Below are 19,940 nucleotides of genomic sequence, written 5' to 3'. Positions count from 1 at the left end.
TTACCTGTAGCTTTTCTAAAAAACATTTTTACTTTTTCATCTTAGAGTTACAGGGGGTTACAACTGTTAGGGGCGATGTCAGGAAAGGGGCAGTTACGTCTGTTTCTTAGATAACATATCACCTTTGAACTCAAGAAGGGTTTTGGTCTTAAAAACATAGGCAGCTGAAATAGGTAAGACGAATATCAGATTAACAGAAAAAAAAAGAACATCAGTATACTGTTTCCAAGTTACAAATTGACTAGCAATGATGTGTTTGTTTTTGAATCATGAGAGACTCCATTTTAGGAAAAAGGAATGATAATTTTAGTTACCTGTAGCTTTTCTAAAAACATTTTACTTTTTCATCTTAGAGTTACAGGGTTACAGTTATTCTATATCCCAACTGTTAGGGCGATGTCAGGAAGGGGCAGTTACGTCTGTTTCTTAGATAACATATCACCTTTGAACTCAAGAAGGGTTTTGGTCTTAAAAACATAGTCTTTGCAGTTGAGATAACACTGTCATGTTCTGGTATAAATACTGTGTGTAAATGTTGGGGGCTCTGTTTCACTGGCTAACCTCAGTGTCAGGGTCTTCAAATGCTGAATGTCTTTGAACCATAACACTTGTTACATTGAAAAATACCAGTACTGACAAGAAAAAATGTCGGTAAATATTTCAGGAAACCCAGAAATTGTGGCTTCTTCTTCTGATAATTCACAAAAGCACAATGACATCTTAAAACGTAAGTAAGTAAGTAAGTATCATTAAATGCATGTGAATGTTCTCAATTTTTGTTTATATATATTGTTTATATATATATATATATATATATATTTTTGTTTCTTTGTCATAGAACCCACCGCTGATGACCTTGATGATTTCATCTTGACACAATCAGATTATGGTAAGTAAATGTTAAATGCAATAATATATATATATATATATATATATATATATTATAGTTAACCCTTGACAATGTTTCAATTTATAGATTTGATGAGAGAGGTAAACCCGAATGATCAAGTTGGAGGATTCAGCGGCTGGAATAGACACTCTAAATTGAGAAGGCGAATTATCTCCAAACAAGAAAAACTCGCAACTACATCTGAACTTTCTTCTAACACAGAAATTACGACAGATTCTTTGAATACTCCTCCGCCAATTATCATCATTTCCCCTGAAGACACACCGGATAAGTTACCGGCACCTCCAGAAAGTAAGTCCTAAGAACTAACTGTTTTTCTTTGAGAGTGAATGTATTTTATTTATGTGTTATTAGAGACTTTTGTTTTAAACCTCAGATAAAACTGTTTACAGATTCGACTGAGAGCTCTGTGGAAGACATAGTTGTCGAGCAGGAGCAAGGTAAGGAAATAAAAATTAAATAAAAACAATATATATATATATATATATATATATATAAACAATATATATAAACAAAAATTGAGAACATTCACATGCATTTAATGATACTTACTTACTTACTTACGTTTTAAGATGTCATTGTGCTTTTGTGAATTATCAGAAGAAGAAGCCACAATTTCTGGGTTTCCTGAAATATTTACCGACATTTTTTCTTGTCAGTACTGGTATTTTTCAATGTAACAAGTGTTATGGTTCAAAGACATTCAGCATTTGAAGACCCTGACACTGAGGTTAGCCAGTGAAACAGAGCCCCCAACATTTACACACAGTATTTATACCAGAACATGACAGTGTTATCTCAACTGCAAAGACTATGTTTTTAAGACCAAAACCCTTCTTGAGTTCAAAGGTGATATGTTATCTAAGAAACAGACGTAACTGCCCCTTCCTGACATCGCCCCTAACAGTTGTAACCCCCTGTAACTCTAAGATGAAAAAGTAAAAATGTTTTTTAGAAAAGCTACAGGTAACTTAAATTATCATTCCTTTTTCCTAAAATGGAGTCTCTCATGATTCAAAAACAAACACATCATTGCTAGTCAATTTGTAACTTGGAAACAGTATACTGATGTTCTTTTTTTTTTCTGTTAATCTGATATTCGTCTTACCTATTTCAGCTGCCTATGTTTTTAAGACCAAAACCCTTCTTGAGTTCAAAGGTGATATGTTATCTAAGAAACAGACGTAACTGCCCCTTCCTGACATCGCCCCTAACAGTTGTAACCCCCTGTAACTCTAAGATGAAAAAGTAAAAATGTTTTTTAGAAAAGCTACAGGTAACTTAAATTATCATTCCTTTTTCCTAAAATGGAGTCTCTCATGATTCAAAAACAAACACATCATTGCTAGTCAATTTGTAACTTGGAAACAGTATACTGATGTTCTTTTTTTTTCTGTTAATCTGATATTCGTCTTACCTATTTTCAGCTGCTTTTCCAGTATGTTGACGCTGAAGCTGAAGGTTTTTCTCGTTCCATCGATGTAGTGAAGCACAATTTTTTTTTATTTACTTTTTTAGGTCTTTTCTATTTTGAACGGATTTAGACTGGCTCATATATTCAACAAATAGGTCCTGCTGTAAAGCAAAAATTAACTTACAATTCTGTCAGGTTACACAGTTCCTTTATTAGGATTTCATGTGATAGGTCAACATTAAGTTGATTATACCTTTAAAAATATAAAAGGATGCATGTCTTTTTTTTGTTGTTTTGTTTTTTAGATGTATTAACGCCTGAAAAAAACATACAGATTATTAATAACACCCTTAAACACACCCCTGTGTGTTTTAATTGGCTCATTTAAGGCCTTCCCCGTAACACCCTTAAACACACCCCTGTGTTTTAATTGACTCATTTAAGGTATCGCCCCTAATGACGACAACCAATCAACATCCACTGTTACGCCCCTTGGACACACCCCCCCTGCCCACATGGCAACCACATGGCGCCCATATGCCCCCCACCGGAAGTCCCGCCCTCACCGGAAGTCCCGCCCACCTGTCAAAATGTTTGATGGAAGGGTGCACTTAAATTCTCTAACAGCCTATTCGTTCAGAAATTTCTTTCTGTGTCTTACCCTCTTGCTTGAGGGTGTCAATAGTGGCCTTCTGGACAGCAGTCAGGTCGGCAGTCTTACCCATGATTGGGGTTTTGAGTGATGAACCAGGCTGGGAGTTTTAAAGGCCTCAGGAATCTTTTGCAGGTGTTTAGAGTTAACTCGTTGATTCAGATGATTAGGTTCATAGCTCGTTTAGAGACCCTTTTAATGATATGCTAATTTTGTGAGATAGGAATTTTGGGTTTTCATGAGCTGTATGCCAAAATCATCCGTATTAAGACAATAAAAGACCTGAAATATTTCAGTTAGTGTGCAATGAATCTAAAATATATGAATGTAAAATTTTCATCATGACATTATGGAAAATAATGAACTTTATCACAATATGCTAATATTTTGAGAAGGACCAGTATATACATCAAAATGTCCGGCTCGGTCCCGGGAGGTGTGCTATTACTTTTATTGGCGTTTCGAGTTACCGTGGCGACGTAATTAACGAAAAACCACCCACCCAAAATCCCCATAGGAATGAATGGAGTCAGGGGCGGAGGAATCCTCAAAATTCACTGTTTTTCAGGCTCTACTGTATCGCCATACTTTCGCCTAGAAACACAGTTTGACTTTCAGTTTGTAGAAAAATCCACCGGCTTTTCGGAAGTGAAAACGGTTTGTTGATAACTGCTACGGTTTCTCTAAAGTTACACTCCAAGCAACACAAAGTTTGCAAGAAAATTGCACTCTGCAGATGGCAGTTTAACTACAGCATACAAAGGGGATTTTTTCAGGAAAAAATTATTTTTAACTGGCACTCACGGCCACAGATTTTGCTCTAAAGTCACAATTTTCAGTCAGTTTGTAGGGCTGGGCCTCTGCTTTCACACAATAACTTCAACATTGTTCTAGGTCTCATAGTTTTCTGTCAAAACCCCCTCGATCGCCAAGAGTCAGCAGATTTCTGTAGGCCTTCTCCCATGTATTTTCAATGACAGTTTGACCAGTAATCCATGAGTGACACCATGTCTTTCCATCCTCCTATTTTATACTGTAAATGACATAGAGCTATGAAAATTTCCATGATTGGGGACGAGGGATGGCTTTCACCCACAGTTTAACAATTATTCAAATACCATGTACAGTTTCCGAGATATTAGACTTTGCTCGGGAGCATGTTCAGGCGTTTTTGTCTTTTTCGCCATTTTCCCTCTCTTTTCACCCAGTGTTGTGTCTTTATTATTATATTTTCACTAATAAAGGATGAATATTAATGTTCCCCTGTCCGTTCTGATAAAAACGGTCCAAGAATGACATCGATCGCCCCTACGGTTTCCGAGTTATGGCCAGTCGTTCGGGAGCATGCGCCTCCATGTTATAAAGCCTAGACCAGGGGAGACAGAGAGAGAGGTGCTGCGTGAGTGAGAAACAGCAGGTGTCAAGTTACACTGACGCTCTTTGCTGATTGGCTGATTCATTCCTCACTGTTCTATTTATAGCTCTGTGTATCTCCTACTGTATATGTCTGGATGTGATTCTGTCTTTCTTTCTGCCGCTCTGTGTCTCACACTGGGACACACACCCATACACACACACACACACACACACACACACACACACACACACACATACACACACACACACACCCACACACGCATGCATGGATTACTATCTTTCTGAGGACTTTGCATTGACTTTCATTGATTTTCATTCATTTCTATGGCTTAAACCTGACCTGACCCCTAACCCTTCGACCATCTTCATAGGAGGCAACTACATGGCGGCCATGTTGTGTGGGGTACTTAAACAGCATGTACTGCTGTTCCAACACCCAGACAACAGTGATTGACCCTAAAGGGCAATTTCTTTCATCAACCCTCCATGCTTACTAATGATTATTTAAAGCTTATAATAACATACACAATGGTTTTAGAATAGCAAGCATGTTCTATATAACTAATAGAAATAACCCAGACGTGAAAGGACAATCATGCTTGATTTTCAAAATAAGACAAAACATGCTCTACAAAATAAAAGCCTTTAAACAATAGATGATTGCAGGAGTGGGCTTCACACTACTGTTGGAGCTCCCCCAGTGATGGGAATGGGACTATGCTGGTCCATTGAAACAGGCTTACTGAAACTTCCAAAATAAAAGCCCACACCTTCCATAGTTACTATGGATTTTGTGAGCTGACAAGTGCATAGAAAATGATTTTTAAATAGCAAGCGGGTTCTATTTAACTAATGGAACTAACCCAGACCTGAAGGGACAACCATGCTGGACTTTCAAAATAAGACAAAACATGCTCTACAAAATAAAAGCCTTTGCATTTTAAACAATAGATCATTTCAGGACTGGGCTTCACACTAATGTTGGAACTCACCCAGTGTTGCCCATTTAAAATAAGGCTTACTGAAAATTTCAAAATAAAAGCCTCAGTCTTCCAGAGTTAGTAGTAATATTTTAAGCTGATAATAGCATACATAATGAATTTAGAATAGCAACCAGCTTCTATATAACTAGTGGAACTACGCCAGACCTGAAAGTACAACCATGCTGGACTTTCAAAATAAGACAAAACATGCTCTACAAAATAAAAGCCTTTGCATATTAAACAATAGATCATTTCAGGACTGGGCTTCACAATAATGTTGGAGCTCACCCAGTGTTGCTCATTTAAAATAAGGCTTACTGAAAATTTCATAATAAAAGCCTCAGTCTTCCAGAGTTACTAGTAATATTTTAAGCAGATAATAGCATAGAAAATAGCATAAACAATGAATTTCAATAAAAATATCAAGCTCCGGTCCCAGAAGCACGCACCAAGAGGCAGGCCCCGTCTAAATTTCTTCCGAAATTTTCTAGTTATTTATTATTCTTTCTTTAAATATTCATCTAATAAACTCGCCTTCTTTGCAAAATACCATTTTAGAATTTCAGTTCAATCAAACAATTTTAAAAGTATTTAATCTGCTAAATTCTTCTTCTTCTCTTCTTCTTTGTTATCTTTTTATTATTATTGGTATTGATTTTGAATTTGATTTTAATGTCTCAGTATTGGATGTTTAAGGAAGAGTTTTATTAAGTAATTCACAAAATGAAGTCAGCTATTGATTTGCTAAACTTTACTTGGAACAGTACATGTCAGAGATAACTGTTGTGTAAGCAGTAACTGTACATAACAGCTTGTGCCAGAGTCCAGTCAAGTTGGAGTCTTCTTCACCATTCAGCCATTCAGAGCTCATTCCTGTCTTATCTTCTCTATGACTTCGGCTAAGACAGAGCGTGAGGCTCCTTTCTCACTGGACTCCTACTATGTTTCAGAGAAACTGGGCTTTGTGCTTCCAGACCCTCTGGTAGGTGGAATAGCTCCTCTGATATCTGCCTTTTTATCATTATCCAGAAAGTCTGAGTGAAATTCTAGGTCTTAATGCATTTCAGAACAGAACTGCAAATCAGAAACTGTCACTTGTACAGATTTATTTTCATGCACATAAGCCAAACAGGACATAACTGAAACTGACTAATATAGATGAGCATAAATGCATTTTGCTCGTTAGTATTTTTTTGAATAGACCTTTCTTCCAAGAAACAGCCCACATGTTCAATACCCCATTTCTCACATTCTCAGATTCACTTTGCTTGCAGTGAAACGGCAATAAAATTTAAAAATTAAAGATGTCAAAGTTTTCCATTATTTTAAAACTTCCACACATTTGTCATTGTGGGTTTACCATTTTGATTGATATTTCTTTTCATTTGTCCCAATGGTGAAACTTCCCATTTGCAGGAAAATCTTCCTTCTTATTACCAGCCATGGATGGATATTGCCCTGCGTTTGCCAGAGCTTTTGCACAGTAATGAGCTGCGGTCTCATGTTAACAAGGTAAAAGGTGACAATAAACCCACCAGCAGAGTTCACAGCTGATTATTGTGAGATTGCTCAGAGCTGTTATGCTTGTCCAGATGCCTTTGCTGAGCACCAGGTTCCTCAAAGACCACAGAGAGTTACGGCTTGCCCACCTGGTCCTTAGCATGATTACCATGGGCTATGTGTGGCAGGAAGGTGAAAACAATACTGTTGAGGTGATACAGTTTGCCTTTTCCTCTTTCACTTCTGTGATCAGTTTGTGTATGATATCTTTTTTAATAATCTTTTTTTAAAGATGCTGCCAAGGAACCTTGCTGTTCCTTACTGGGAGGTGTCACAGTGCTTAGGGCTTCCCCCAATTCTCACCCATGCAGATGCAGTATTAGCTAACTGGAAGAGAAAAGATCCAGAGGGGTAAAGGACAAAATGTCCTGCAGATATTTTTAATTGCATCCTACATAAATGAAATGCTAAAACATATCCTGCTTCTTTTTCATGCCCATCTTCTGATCTCACATGCCAGACCTTTTGATATGGAGTGAGTATTAGTTTTCATCTTCTCGTGCTCCACAGGAATATTTTTATTTTTACTTTTCTCTTTGCTTTACTTGTATGACACAGGAACCTGGAGGTGCTGGTCAGAATCCCAGGTGGTGACAGTGTCAAAGGTTTTTTCTTGGTCACTCTGCTGGTGGAGCTTGCAGCAGTCCCGGCAATAAGGGTGAAGATGTATAACAAATACTTTACTTCCAATAATGTGAAAAACACTGTTGTAATTGGTTGACTGACTGAAGACTGTGAAAATGACCTCTAAACATTATTAGAAACTGATGACATTTCAGACAAAGCTATTGTGCAACTGTATTACAGAGCATTCCCACGGTCATCAATGGTGTCAGGTGTGGTCACATGGAAGCTGTGGCCAAAGCACTGGAGAACATCAGCCAGTCTATACAGGACATGAATGATGCACTTAAACTGATGCACGGTGAGACTCTGATGTATAATGAAAATAATAAAAATTGACCTTAATGAAGGCTGTGATGAATGTTATTTTCCCTCAGTGTATGTGGACCCTTCAGTCTTCTACGGCGATATGAGGATCTACCTGTCTGGGTACAGACGTCTTAATTTTATTTGCATTATTTGTAATTCCCCTCACTCTACAACCTTTTATTGACATTTCAAACATGTTTTTATGTGTTACAAGCAGTTGAATACCCCCTTACATCTTTTACATTATCTCACATTATAACCGCAAACATTAATTTATTTTATTAGGATTTTTCTGCGATACATAATAATACAGGTACATCTTTAAAAAATGCAGAAGGAAGCATGAAGTATTATATGCTATATTTCCCGCATGGCTGCGTTGACTGTGGACTTTAGAAAACAGAATGGACCAAAACGAGCAGATACCATGGCACCCCAAATCATCACTGACTGTGGAAACTTCACACTGGACTTCAAGTACTGTGGATTCTGGGCCTCTCCACTTCTCCACCAATCTGTGGAACCTTGATTTCCAAGCAAAATGCAAACCTTCTTTGAATCTCAAATGAGTTCTTTGGGGCACTGAGTAACAGTCTAGTTATTTTTCTCTTTAGACGCTTGAAGCCCATGTGTAGGATTCATCTGCACGCAGTGGTTCTTGATACACTGACCCCAGCCTCAGTACCCTCCTTGTGAAGCTCCCCCAGATTCTTGAATGGATTTTAGCTCACAAAACCTTTGCAGGTGTTTGAGTTAATCAGCTGATTAGGATGTGACACCATGAGTTTTGGGGTTTTTATTATCTGTAAGCCACAATCATCTTCGATCTACATAATAAGTGAGTTTCACTTTGTGAAATGAGTGAGAAAAGATATAGGACCTTTTTTATGTTATTCTAATTCTTTAAAATGTACCTGTATATTAGTGCGGAATTGGGAAGTAAAAGGAAAATGATACATGGTTTTCTTTTTTGTTTGTGTAATGTGCTTTTGTATTCAGCCCTGTTAGTTATTACTTAGTAAACCCACCTTTCACTGCAATTAGAGCTTTGAGTCTTTGGAGGTATGTCTTCACCAGCTTTACACATCAGAAGACCAAAACTTTAGCACATTCTTTTTTGCAAATGATCTCAAGCTCAGTGAGATTGGATTTGTTTTACAACGGCAATAATCAAATCTTGCCATAGATTCCCAGTTAGATTTAGGTCTGGACTTTGACTGGGCCATTCTAACAAAAGGATAGGTTTCTAGAACCATCCCATTGGAAATTTATATTTTTCTTTTCAATCTTCTGCTGAGAGGTGGACCTCCAATTCAGTCTTAAGTGTTTTGGAGCCTCCAAGAGGTTTTCTTCAAGGATTGCCTGGCATTTCCCTCCATCCATCTGCCATTCCACTCTGAACAGTTTCCCTGTCCCTGCTGAACAAAGCCATCTCCACAGCATGATTCTGCCATAACCATGTTTAACAATTGTGATGCCCTAATATAGTGCACACTACCCTTTTTGAATTGTTATTTATAAATAAGTTTGAAAACCATGTATATTTATCTGTCCGTATCCCGTTTATTTGCTACTCTGTGCCGGTCTGTCAGGTAAAATTCAACTGAAATACATCAAAAATTGTGTTTGTAACCTGACAAATTGTTAAAAGGTCAGACAAGTATAAATACATTTGCAAGGCATTGTAAGTTATAAATTAGTATGTACATTCTCAGGTGGAAGGACAACCCCTCTATACCAAAGGGGCTTGTTTATGAAGGTGTCCAGACTGAACCGATTGAATATTCTGGAACAACTGCTGCACAAAGTAGTGTGTTGCAATGCTTTGATGAACTACTAGGAGTCAAACATGAAGACAAAAGTCGTAAGACAACTTAACATTTGAACATAAAATGACAACATTAAAGGTTTAGAAACGGAAATGTACTGCGATGATCTTGTCATTATTTCAGGTGCCTTTCTAACTTGCATGAGGAGCTATATGCCACCTGCCCACAGGAAACTGATCCAGGATATATCTGTGCAACCATCGCTGAGGGATTTTGTCCAGCAGCAGGCCAATGATTACCTAAACAAGGTCTTTGATGTCTGCGTGTCAAAATTGTTGGCCTTTCGCAGCTACCATATCAATGTTGTGAGCCGCTTCATCACTGTCCCTGCTGCCCGAGCTCGACAACTGCACAAGAACAGCCAGGACTCGGAGGGGGAAATAGTCAGCACAGCCCCCACATCACAGGAAGAGAGAGGCACCGGTGGCTCTGGCATCATGACCTTCCTAAAAACTGTGAGGGACAAAACAAAAGATGTCTTCCTGCCTCAAACAAGCAAATAAAAATGCTTAATTACTTATTAAAAAACTTACTTACCTACTAAAAAAAACTGTTGATGAGAGCTGTCATCAAAAAGGATACAAATAAAATTAAGTCTGATTACTGTAAAAAGTGAATTGTGCATGTTTATAAACTTGAAAATAAGAGTGAGACATCACAATTACATTTCCTACATTCAACATTGTTTACTTTGTAAAAATTCCTAACCTAAAAGACAAGTAGAATACTAATCCTTCGGTCCAAACCCTAATTCAAACCATTTCTATTGCTTTCCATTTAATTTAACCGCTAACTCAATCTTTAGTTTGCCTTGGTGTGGTTATGGAATTTAGTTCAAATCATTTGATAAACAGCTAAGACATTTTGCAGCCAGCTAGCAGACTTCTGCACTGCTTCTCCACTGCTGCTGGAGGAGATCCAGCAGACCTTCTGGGGTTCCAGAAGGTTTGCTGCATCTAGACTAGCTGTTCCACCACCTGGATCTGGTCAGCGGCGGTATACCTCCTCTCTCCATCTACCGCCTTAATGTTTCCTGCTTCGGTGGATCTGGATTGCGTTTCCCGTCTGCCTGCTGCTGCTCCTTCCTTGCTTCATGGACCCACAGCAGAGGATTTCCATGTCCGCCTAGCCTACAAGGTTCCAGAAGACAGCTTGATTCTGCTTGCTGTCACACTGGATGTTTCCTTCTCCTGCCGAAGGGGACGTTATTGTAGAGCCATTCCCATTCCTGACTCAGAAGGTCAGGCTGGCGGCTACATTTAGTCTCCGGAGGGTCATGCTGTTACCTTCTTTCATGTTCTGAAGGTGTCAGACAGGGGCATCTTCACCTCTTCCGTTGGGTCCGGTCGAACCCCCCTCCTCAGCCTGGCGTTTCCGACCTGGCTTCTGGCTTCCGTGTTCCAAGCAAGCTCCACGTCTCAGATCACTGCGTTGTTTCCCCAAGACAAGGATTCAGCGCCCTCCTGTGGTTTTCAGTTAGAAATGGCTGTCTTATTCCATTTTACAACCTTTTGCAGCTGTGTTCGCTGCTCCATGTCTCTTAAGCACAGTGCCAACATCTTCATCCTTTGCCACTCTGGCGTCCTTATCATCATAACTATTTGTTCCTCCTGATCAGTCATCTACAGTCCTGGCTCCACCATCTTCAGGACTGCCATCTACATTTCTAGCTCTGTTATCACCACCTTCATCTACAGTCCTGGCACAGTTATCTTCTTTGTCTTCATTATCACTTCTACTCCTGCCTCTAAGGGTCAGCGTGACGTCTCGGAGGGGTTTTTAGGACGAACTGCCTCCGTCTCCTGATCTCCAGGATTAGGGTAATCCAGGTGGACCCACCTCGTGTTCCTGATCTCCTCGACGAAGGCATCCAGGTGGACCCACCTCTGTCTCCTGGGCCTTGTCAATTAATTCCACAGCTAATCTAATCAATTCCACCGCAGATCTTTTGGATTCCACTGCAAATCTTCTATTCAATTCAATTCAATTCAGTTTTATTTATATAGCGCCAATTCACAACACATGTTGTCTCAAGGCACTTCACAACAGTCAGGTACATACATTCCTATTAATCCTAACCATTGAACAGTGCAGTCGGAGTTAGCTTTTTATTCAAATTGGATAAAAAGTTTTTTTTATCTAAGGAAACCCAGCAGATTGCATCCAGTCAGTGACTTGCAGCATTCACTCCTCCCGGATGAGCATGTAGACCGACTGGGGGTTTGAGAGAACAGAGCAGAGACACAAAAAAAACACAGAAGCACTGATCCAGAACTACTTTCTATGGGAAGGAAAAGTAAATGTTAGTGGATGTAGCTCCTTTAGTCGTTTCACCTAGAAAGAAAGAACAGATAAACTCTGAGCCAGTTTTCAAGGTTAGAGTCTGAAAGAGAGCACATATAATTAGTTACAGTAAAAGCTCAGTCAATTTCCATGTCTAGGAGAGAGAAAGGGTTAAACACTAAAACACAGGGCTATGTGAATCATTGGTAGAGGGTGAGCATTAAGTTGTTGCCAGCAGAAGCTCGGACGATTCCCCTCTCCAGAAAGGTGTCACAGGCAGACACAGAGCCAGGCCAGGTGTAGCTTCTAGGAAGAGAATAGAGAGAACAAGGTTAAAAGCTGAAATAACAGCAAACAATGCAAAATTGGAGAGTAGTGTGAGAATGTAGCGAAGAGGATGAAAGTGGTCGTTATGTCCTCCAGCAGCCTAAGCCTATAGCAGCATAACTACACAGATAACTACACAGATAGTTTCAGTTCAGATTATTTACAAAAAGTCTCTTGGACCCATGTTCCAAACCCCACTAGAAGTCACTAACTTTGGATCAAAGCCTCCATTTTCTTTATACACATCGTAGCTGAGCAAACTCCCCTTAAAGCTTTTGACCTCAAAATACATCAGAACCACTCTGTTTACCCTTAAGACATTGGGAATCAATATTTATCAAAAATCAAGGCATGTGGGTGGGGCCAAGCCCTCAAAGTCTGACTTCTCGCCATAAATGACAAAACTGTAATAACGTCAACACACTAAACTTTCTGTGCGTCATCCCAGACCAGCACTGATCATATTTATCTGCTCATTTCCTGATATCAGTTTAGCCCCACCCACTTACAACAGGAAGTCACCTGTTTCACTTGATGGAGTCCTTCTTTTACATCCTCACTTACAAGTTTCAAGCACAGTGTGACCAAACAGAACAAGGTGATAGTGCATCCAACTAGGAACAACTACTGTTGGCTGGTCTGTGTGGGTGTGGTGACGTGGCAAGTTGTTATATCTCGCCATTGTCATATGTTGGCCTCTAAACTAGACAGTTATGCTTTGATTCACTCTAAATTGAATATGGTTGATCTTTGTCAACCCCTAAACAGCTCTATTGAATTACATTAGAATTTGGATCAATCACACACCCTAGACATTTTCAAACGCTTTATCTCCCTCATACATCATTGGATCCACAACAAATTTTGCATACATCGACAAATCAGCATGGTCAAATCATGACATCACTTTAGCCCCACCTACATAGACCAAATGACAGGTTTCTTAGCTGACTGACCTTCCTTGACAGTCTCCAGAATTTTCTAATTTGGTCTAATAAGACACATTCATTTCAGATGACATTTCTAAAGCATGACAGAAAGTCTTCATTAATCCTTTGCCACTAAACAAGAAGTGAGCTTCCATCAGGACTGTTGGATTTTGGCTAAATTTTGAAAGCTAGCCAGGGCAGAACCCTACAAAACAGAAGGTCATATGAAAGCTTGCTCACGCATACACCTAGTGGTGACATGCGGAATCAAGCGGTGGGTTTTTCAGTGGTGTGGAGGTGGCAATGCAAGACTCCCATGGTTGCAACACAGGCCGAGCAGTGCCAAGCTGCAAGGGCTGCCTAATGCTGCTTTCAGCCTTAAATATTAATGGTGCTGATTTTGAGTTTTACTTCTCAGTATTGGATGTTTAAGGAAGAGTTTTACAAAGTGATTCACTAAATGAAGCCAGCCATTGATTTTGCAACAGTACATGTCAGAGATAACTGTTGTGTAAGCAGTAACTTTACATAACAGCTTGTGCCAGAGTCCAGTCAAGTTGGAGTCTTCTTCGCCATTCAGACAGTCAGATGCTCACTCCTGTCTTATCTTCTCTATGGCTTCGGCTAAGACAGAGCGTGAGGCTCCTTTCTCACTGGACTCCTACTATGTTTCAGAGAAACTGGGGTTTGTGCTTCCAGACCCTCTGGTAGGTGGAATAGCTCCTCTGATATCTGCCTTTTAATCATTATCCAGAAAGTCTGAGTGAAATTCTAGGTCTTAATGCATTTCAGAACAGAACTGTAAATCAGAAACTGTCACTTGTACAGATTTATTTTCATGCACATAAGCCAAACAGGACATTTATATTGTTATGTGATGCCAACCTTGGAAGTTTAACAAGTATTAATTGAAACTGACTAATATAGATGAGCATAAATGCATTTTGCTCGTTAGTATTTTTTTGAACAGACCTTTCTTCCAAGAAACAGCCCACATGTTCAATACCCCATTTCTCACATTCTCGGATTCACTTTGCTTGCAGTGAAACGGCAATAAAATTTAAAAATTAAAGATGTCAAAGCTTTCCATTATTTTACCACTTCCACACATTTGTCATTGTGGGTTTACCATTTTGATTGATATTTCTTTTCATTTGCAGGAAAATCTTCCTTCTTATTACCAGCCATGGATGGATATTGCCCTGCGTTTGCCAGAGCTTTTGCACAGTAATGAGCTGCGGTCTCATGTTAACAAGGTAAAAGGTGACAATAAACCCACCAGCAGAGTTCACAGCTGATTATTGTGAGATTGCTCAGAGCTGTTATGCTTGTCCAGATGCCTTTGCTGAGCACCAGGTTCCTCAAAGACCACAGAGAGTTACGGCTTGCCCACCTGGTCCTTAGCATGATTACCATGGGCTATGTGTGGCAGGAAGGTGAAAACAATACTGTTGAGGTGATACAGTTTGCCTTTTCCTCTTTCACTTCTGTGATCAGTTTGTGTATGATATCTTTTTTAATAATCTTTTTTTAAAGATGCTGCCAAGGAACCTTGCCGTTCCTTACTGGGAGGTGTCACAGTGCTTAGGGCTTCCCCCAATTCTCACCCATGCAGATGCAGTATTAGCTAACTGGAAGAGAAAAGATCCAGAGGGGTAAAGGACAAAATGTCCTGCAGATATTTTTAATTGCATCCTACATAAATGAAATGCTAAAACATATCCTGCTTCTTTTTCATGCCCATCTTCTGATCTCACATGCCAGACCTTTTGATATGGAGTGAGTATTTTTACTATTAGTTTTCATCTTCTCGTGCTCCATAGGAATATTTTTATTTTTACATTTCTCTTTGCTTTACTTGTATGACACAGGAACCTGGAGGTGCTGGTCAGAATCCCAGGTGGTGACAGTGTCAAAGGTTTTTTCTTGGTCACTCTGCTGGTGGAGCTTGCAGCAGTCCCGGCAATAAGGGTGAAGATGTATAACAAATACTTTACTTCCAATAATGTGAAAAACACTGTTGTAATTGGTTGACTGACTGAAGACTGTGAAAAGGACCTCTAAACATTATTAGAAACTGATGACATTTCAGACAAAGCTATTGTGCAACTGTATTACAGAGCATTCCCACGGTCATCAATGGTGTCAGGTGTGGTCACATGGAAGCTGTGGCCAAAGCACTGGAGAACATCAGCCAGTCTATACAGGACATGAATGATGCACTTAAACTGATGCACGGTGAGACTCTGATGTATAATGAAAATAATAAAAATTGACCTTAATGAAGGCTGTGATGAATGTTATTTTCCCTCAGTGTATGTGGACCCTTCAGTCTTCTACGGCGATATGAGGATCTACCTGTCTGGGTACAGACTTCTTAATTTTATTTGCATTATTTGTAATTCCCCTCACTCTACAACCTTTTATTGACATTTCAAACATGTTTTTATGTGTTACAAGCAGTTGAATACCCCCTTACATCTTTTACATTATCTCACATTATAACCGCAAACATTAATTTATTTTATTAGGATTTTTCTGCGATACATAATAATACAGGTACATCTTTAAAAAATGCAGAAGGAAGCATGAAGTATTATATGCTATATTTCCTGCAAGGCTGCGTTTACTGTGGACTTTAGAAAACAGAATGGACCAAAACGAGCAGATACCATGGCACCCCAAATCATCACTGACTGTGGAAACTTCACACTGGACTTCAAGGACTGTGGATTCTGGGCCTCTCCACTTCTCCACCAATCTGTGGAACCTTGATTTCCAAGCAAAATGCAAACCTTCTTTGAATCTAAAATGAGTTCTTTGGGGCACCGAGTAACAGTCTAGTTATTTTTCTCTTTAGACGCTTGAAGCCCATGTGTAGGATTCATCTGCATGCAGTGGTTCTTGATACACTGACCCCAGCCTCAGTACCCTCCTTGTGAAGCTCCCCCAGATTCTTGAATGGATTTTAGCTCACAAAACCTTTGCAGGTGTTTGAGTTAATCAGCTGATTAGGATGTGACACCATGAGTTTTGGGGTTTTTATTATCTGTAAGCCACAATCATCTTCGATCTACATAATAAGTGAGTTTCACTTTGTGAAATGAGTGAGAAAAGATATAGGACCTTTTTTATGTTATTCTAATTCTTTAAAATGTACCTGTATATTAGTGCGGAATTGGGAAGTAAAAGGAAAATGATACATGGTTTTCTTTTTTGTTTGTGTAATGTGCTTTTGTATTCAGCCCTGTTAGTTATTACTTAGTAAACCCACCTTTCACTGCAATTAGAGCTTTGAGTCTTTGGAGGTATGTCTTCACCAGCTTTACACATCAGAAGACCAAAACTTTAGCACATTCTTTTTCGCAAATGATCTCAAGCTCAGTGAGATTGGATTTGTCTTAGAACAGCAATCATCAAATCTTACCATAGATTCCCAGTTAGATTTATGTCTGGACTTTGACTGGGCCATTCTAACAAAAGGATAGGTTTCTAGAACCATCCCAATGGAAATTTGTATTTTTCTTTTCAATCTTCTGCTGAGAGGTGGACCTCCAATTCAGTCTTAAGTGTTTTGGAGCCTCCAAGAGGTTTTCTTCAAGGATTGCCCGGCATTTCCCTCCATCCATCTGCCATTCCACTCTGAACAGTTTCCCTGTCCCTGCTGAACAAAGCCATCTCCACAGCATGATTCTGCCATCACCATGTTTAACAATTGTGATGCCCTAATATAGTGCACACTACCCTTTTTGAATTGTTATTTATAAATACGTTTGAAAACCATGTATATTTATCTGTCCGTATCCCGTTTATCTGCTACTCTGTGACGGTCTGTCAGGTAAAATTCAACTGAAATACATCAAAAATTGTGTTTGTAACCTGACAAATTGTTAAAAGGTCAGACAAGTATAAATACATTTGCAAGGCATTGTGAGTTATAAATTAGTATGTACATTCTCAGGTGGAAGGACAACCCCTCTATGCCAAAGGGGCTTGTTTATGAAGGTGTCCAGACTGAACCGATCAAATATTCTGGAGGAAGTGCTGCACAAAGTAGTGTGTTGCAATGCTTTGATGAACTACTAGGAGTCAAACATGAAGACAAAAGTCGTAAGACAACTTAACATTTGAACATAAAATGACAATATTAAAGGTGTAGAAACGGAAATATACTGTGCTGATTTTGTCTTTATTTCAGGTGCCTTTCTAACTTGCATGAGGAGCTATATGCCACCTGCCCACAGGAAACTGATCCAGGATATATCTGTGCAACCATCGCTGAGGGATTTTGTCCAGCAGCAGGCCAATGATTACCTAAACAAGGTCTTTGATGTCTGCGTGTCAAAATTGTTGGCCTTTCGCAGCTACCATATCAATGTTGTGAGCCGCTTCATCACTGTCCCTGCTGCCCGAGCTCGACAACTGCGCAAGAACAGCCAGGACTCGGAGGGGGAAATAGTCAGCAGAGCCCCCATATCACTGGAGGACAGAGGCACCGGTGGCTCTGGCATCATGACCTTCCTAAAAACTGTGAGGGATAAAACAGAAGTTATCTTCTTGCCTCAAACAAGTCAGAATGACAGTTGATGAGAGCTGTTATCAATGAAGATACAAATAAAATCAAGTCTGATTACTGTAAAAAGAGAATTTTGTATGATTATAAACTTGTTACCTTTCCCAAAATAAGAGTGAGACATCTCAATCACATTTCCAGCATTCAACATTGTTTACTTTGTAAAAATCCTTAACCTAAAAGACATGTAGAATACCAATCATTCAGTCCAAACCCTAATTTAAACCATTTCTATTGCTTTCCATTTAATTTAACCACTAACTCAATCTTTAGTTTGCCCTGGAGTGGCAGAGGAATGCATCAGACCCATTTGTCCAGAGAACATTAAGCCATTAGACGACAGAAGTCATTTATTTTGGTTAAAAAGGGTTGCGGAATTTATCTCAAATGTATTTGATAAACAGCTAAGACATTTGGCAGCAATCTCAGAGACTTAATGTCTTAAACTTATGTTTGGTGGATAAGAGGGCATCCTTAAAAATAGGTCAATGTGAAAAAACAAATGCTTAAGAAAAGATAAAGAACTTTGGTAGCATTTAAGCTTCCTAAGACATTGATTTGTAAACCAACACATATATCCCCTGCTGTTTTCTAGTTTTGAAAAATAACACTTAAAATTATTTTTCCACCACAACGTTGGTATTTCTTATTTCCATAAAAGTTGTATGCCACAAAGTTACCCCGAAATTTTAATTTTTTTGTTTTAGCTATGCAGTGGTGGACGTCCTCATTTTATTTGGATCACTGTCCTGTTGCATAAGTGCAGTTGGCTTATGGTCTCGAACTGATGGCCGTGCATTGTCCTTCAGGGATTTTGCTTCTTAAAGTTGTTCATCATGTTTTTTAGGGACAGTGAAATTGGCCTTTTGATCCTAAGTGGTTCTGGCCTTGACAATCTATAGTTTAAGCAATTTTTGCCCAGTCTCTTTCCTATTGTTGAATCTTGAACTTTGACGTTAACTGAGGCCCTGTGTACACAACAACAATCCATTAAAAAAAAAACTGTACATGACAACATTTTAATTCTAAAATGTGTGCACAGCACACATGTGAAAACGTTAATAAAATGATGGAATTTCACAGCCCCTCCATCAGTTGGTGGCTTCATGTGACTTTGAATTATAAAACCACCAAATTTCAGAAGAACATCTTGCAGTTATTCTGCAACTGCAAATACAGGTAGATTCTGTTTTTCCTGTGTACACAACTACTGAGACCGGTATATTTTCAAATCCTTCCACTCTGGAACCCGATTTCAAATCGTGCTGTTGTGGTGTACAGTAGAAATGCAACAAAACGTTTACGTTTTTACCAAAGAAATGCTGTGTATGCACAGGGTCTGAAGCAAGTGATGCCTGGAGTGCCTTAGTTGTTGTTATTGGTTCTTTTGTGACCACCTAAATGAGTTGTTGATGTTCTCTTGGAGTAATTTTGGTCAGCAGGCCACACTTCAAGAGATTCACCACTGTTTTTTTCAATTTGGGGATAATGGTGGTCATTGTGTTTTACTGGAGTCCCATGGCCTCAGAAATGGCTTTGTAACCATTTCCAGACAGACAGACATCAGTGACTTTGTTTCATATCTGCTTTGAAATCTTTTAGCCTACTTCACGTTGTCTAATAGATTCTATTAAAGTGATTGTATAGGTCAGGCAGACAAATTTTCTCTTAATCAATGGACTCGTCATTTGAAAACTACTTTTCTATTTACTCAGATTATCTTTGTCTTATGTTTAAATCATTTTGACATGGAGTCTAACAACAAAGAAAAGACAGAGAAAATCTACACAGGGCAAATACCTTTTCACAGCACTGAATATATGACAGTGTTGGTGCAACAAAAACAATAGATGTCCACTGAATCAATGCAGTCTTTTTGTACTGCAAAATGAGAAAATAGCAAATCATTCAAAATAGATTTAGGATTTGAAATAAAATGGAAATGCATAATTTTAGATTTTTAGCAAAGTTAAGTTATTCATTACACTAAAGACAAGGGCTGTTTAGAAAATCTGAAAAATGTTAAGGGATATATAGCATATTGCAATACCTTATAGAGTCATGGTGGGGCACTAAAAGGCAACACAACGAAGGTGAGCTTAAAGACTTAACAGTTTGGTTATGAACTCGGAATTAGATAGACAGAATTATCTAATCGCACAAGAGAGTG

The 19,940-nt window shown here is 39.0% G+C and overlaps 2 protein-coding genes across 3 annotated transcripts; both read left to right on the top strand.

Annotated features, from left to right (window-relative positions):
- The first annotated feature begins 6,178 nt into the window (after nucleotides 1-6,178).
- Nucleotides 6,179-10,161, top strand: LOC124877910 (indoleamine 2,3-dioxygenase 2-like). Its single transcript, XM_047381545.1, has 10 exons — nucleotides 6,179-6,318; nucleotides 6,753-6,848; nucleotides 6,929-7,048; nucleotides 7,129-7,247; nucleotides 7,357-7,371; nucleotides 7,455-7,554; nucleotides 7,704-7,821; nucleotides 7,898-7,949; nucleotides 9,545-9,693; nucleotides 9,782-10,161. The coding sequence occupies exons 1-10, from the start codon at nucleotides 6,226-6,228 to the stop codon at nucleotides 10,159-10,161; spliced, it is 1,242 nt and encodes a 413-aa protein (XP_047237501.1). The 5' UTR covers nucleotides 6,179-6,225.
- Nucleotides 10,162-13,741: 3,580 nt separating this feature from the next.
- LOC124877638 (indoleamine 2,3-dioxygenase 2-like) lies at nucleotides 13,742-17,880 on the top strand. Of its 2 annotated transcripts, none has more exons than XM_047380997.1 (10): nucleotides 13,742-13,904; nucleotides 14,358-14,453; nucleotides 14,534-14,653; nucleotides 14,734-14,852; nucleotides 14,962-14,976; nucleotides 15,069-15,168; nucleotides 15,318-15,435; nucleotides 15,485-15,563; nucleotides 17,159-17,307; nucleotides 17,396-17,880. In XM_047380997.1, exons 1-10 carry the CDS (start codon nucleotides 13,812-13,814, stop codon nucleotides 17,782-17,784), a joined length of 1,278 nt encoding a protein of 425 aa, XP_047236953.1. In that variant the 5' UTR covers nucleotides 13,742-13,811; the 3' UTR covers nucleotides 17,785-17,880. The 2 variants fall into 2 exon arrangements, with proteins under 2 accessions (XP_047236953.1, XP_047236954.1); XM_047380998.1 differs by having other exon boundaries at nucleotides 13,744-13,904; nucleotides 15,512-15,563.
- Nucleotides 17,881-19,940: the final 2,060 nt, after the last annotated feature.

This window comes from Girardinichthys multiradiatus, chromosome 12 (assembly GCF_021462225.1).
Source record: "Girardinichthys multiradiatus isolate DD_20200921_A chromosome 12, DD_fGirMul_XY1, whole genome shotgun sequence".
Classification (NCBI taxonomy): Eukaryota; Metazoa; Chordata; class Actinopteri; order Cyprinodontiformes; family Goodeidae; genus Girardinichthys; species Girardinichthys multiradiatus.
The sequence above is the reverse complement of the archived record's forward strand: the minus strand, read 5'-3'. Positions and strand labels throughout refer to the sequence as shown.

Bases quoted from the DNA above. Each gene is read 5' to 3' on its own strand.
- LOC124877910 (XM_047381545.1), top strand. From the start codon at position 6,226: ATGACTTCGGCTAAGACAGAGCGTGAGGCTCCTTTCTCACTGGACTCC. The intron at 7,822-7,897 runs GTGAGACTCTGA...ATTTTCCCTCAG, and splicing joins TGCACTTAAACTGATGCACG to TGTATGTGGACCCTTCAGTC. The intron at 7,950-9,544 runs GTACAGACGTCT...GTACATTCTCAG, and splicing joins ATGAGGATCTACCTGTCTGG to GTGGAAGGACAACCCCTCTA.
- LOC124877638 (XM_047380997.1), top strand. From the start codon at position 13,812: ATGGCTTCGGCTAAGACAGAGCGTGAGGCTCCTTTCTCACTGGACTCC. The intron at 14,654-14,733 runs GTGATACAGTTT...CTTTTTTTAAAG, and splicing joins GTGAAAACAATACTGTTGAG to ATGCTGCCAAGGAACCTTGC. The intron at 15,169-15,317 runs GTGAAGATGTAT...ACTGTATTACAG, and splicing joins CAGCAGTCCCGGCAATAAGG to AGCATTCCCACGGTCATCAA.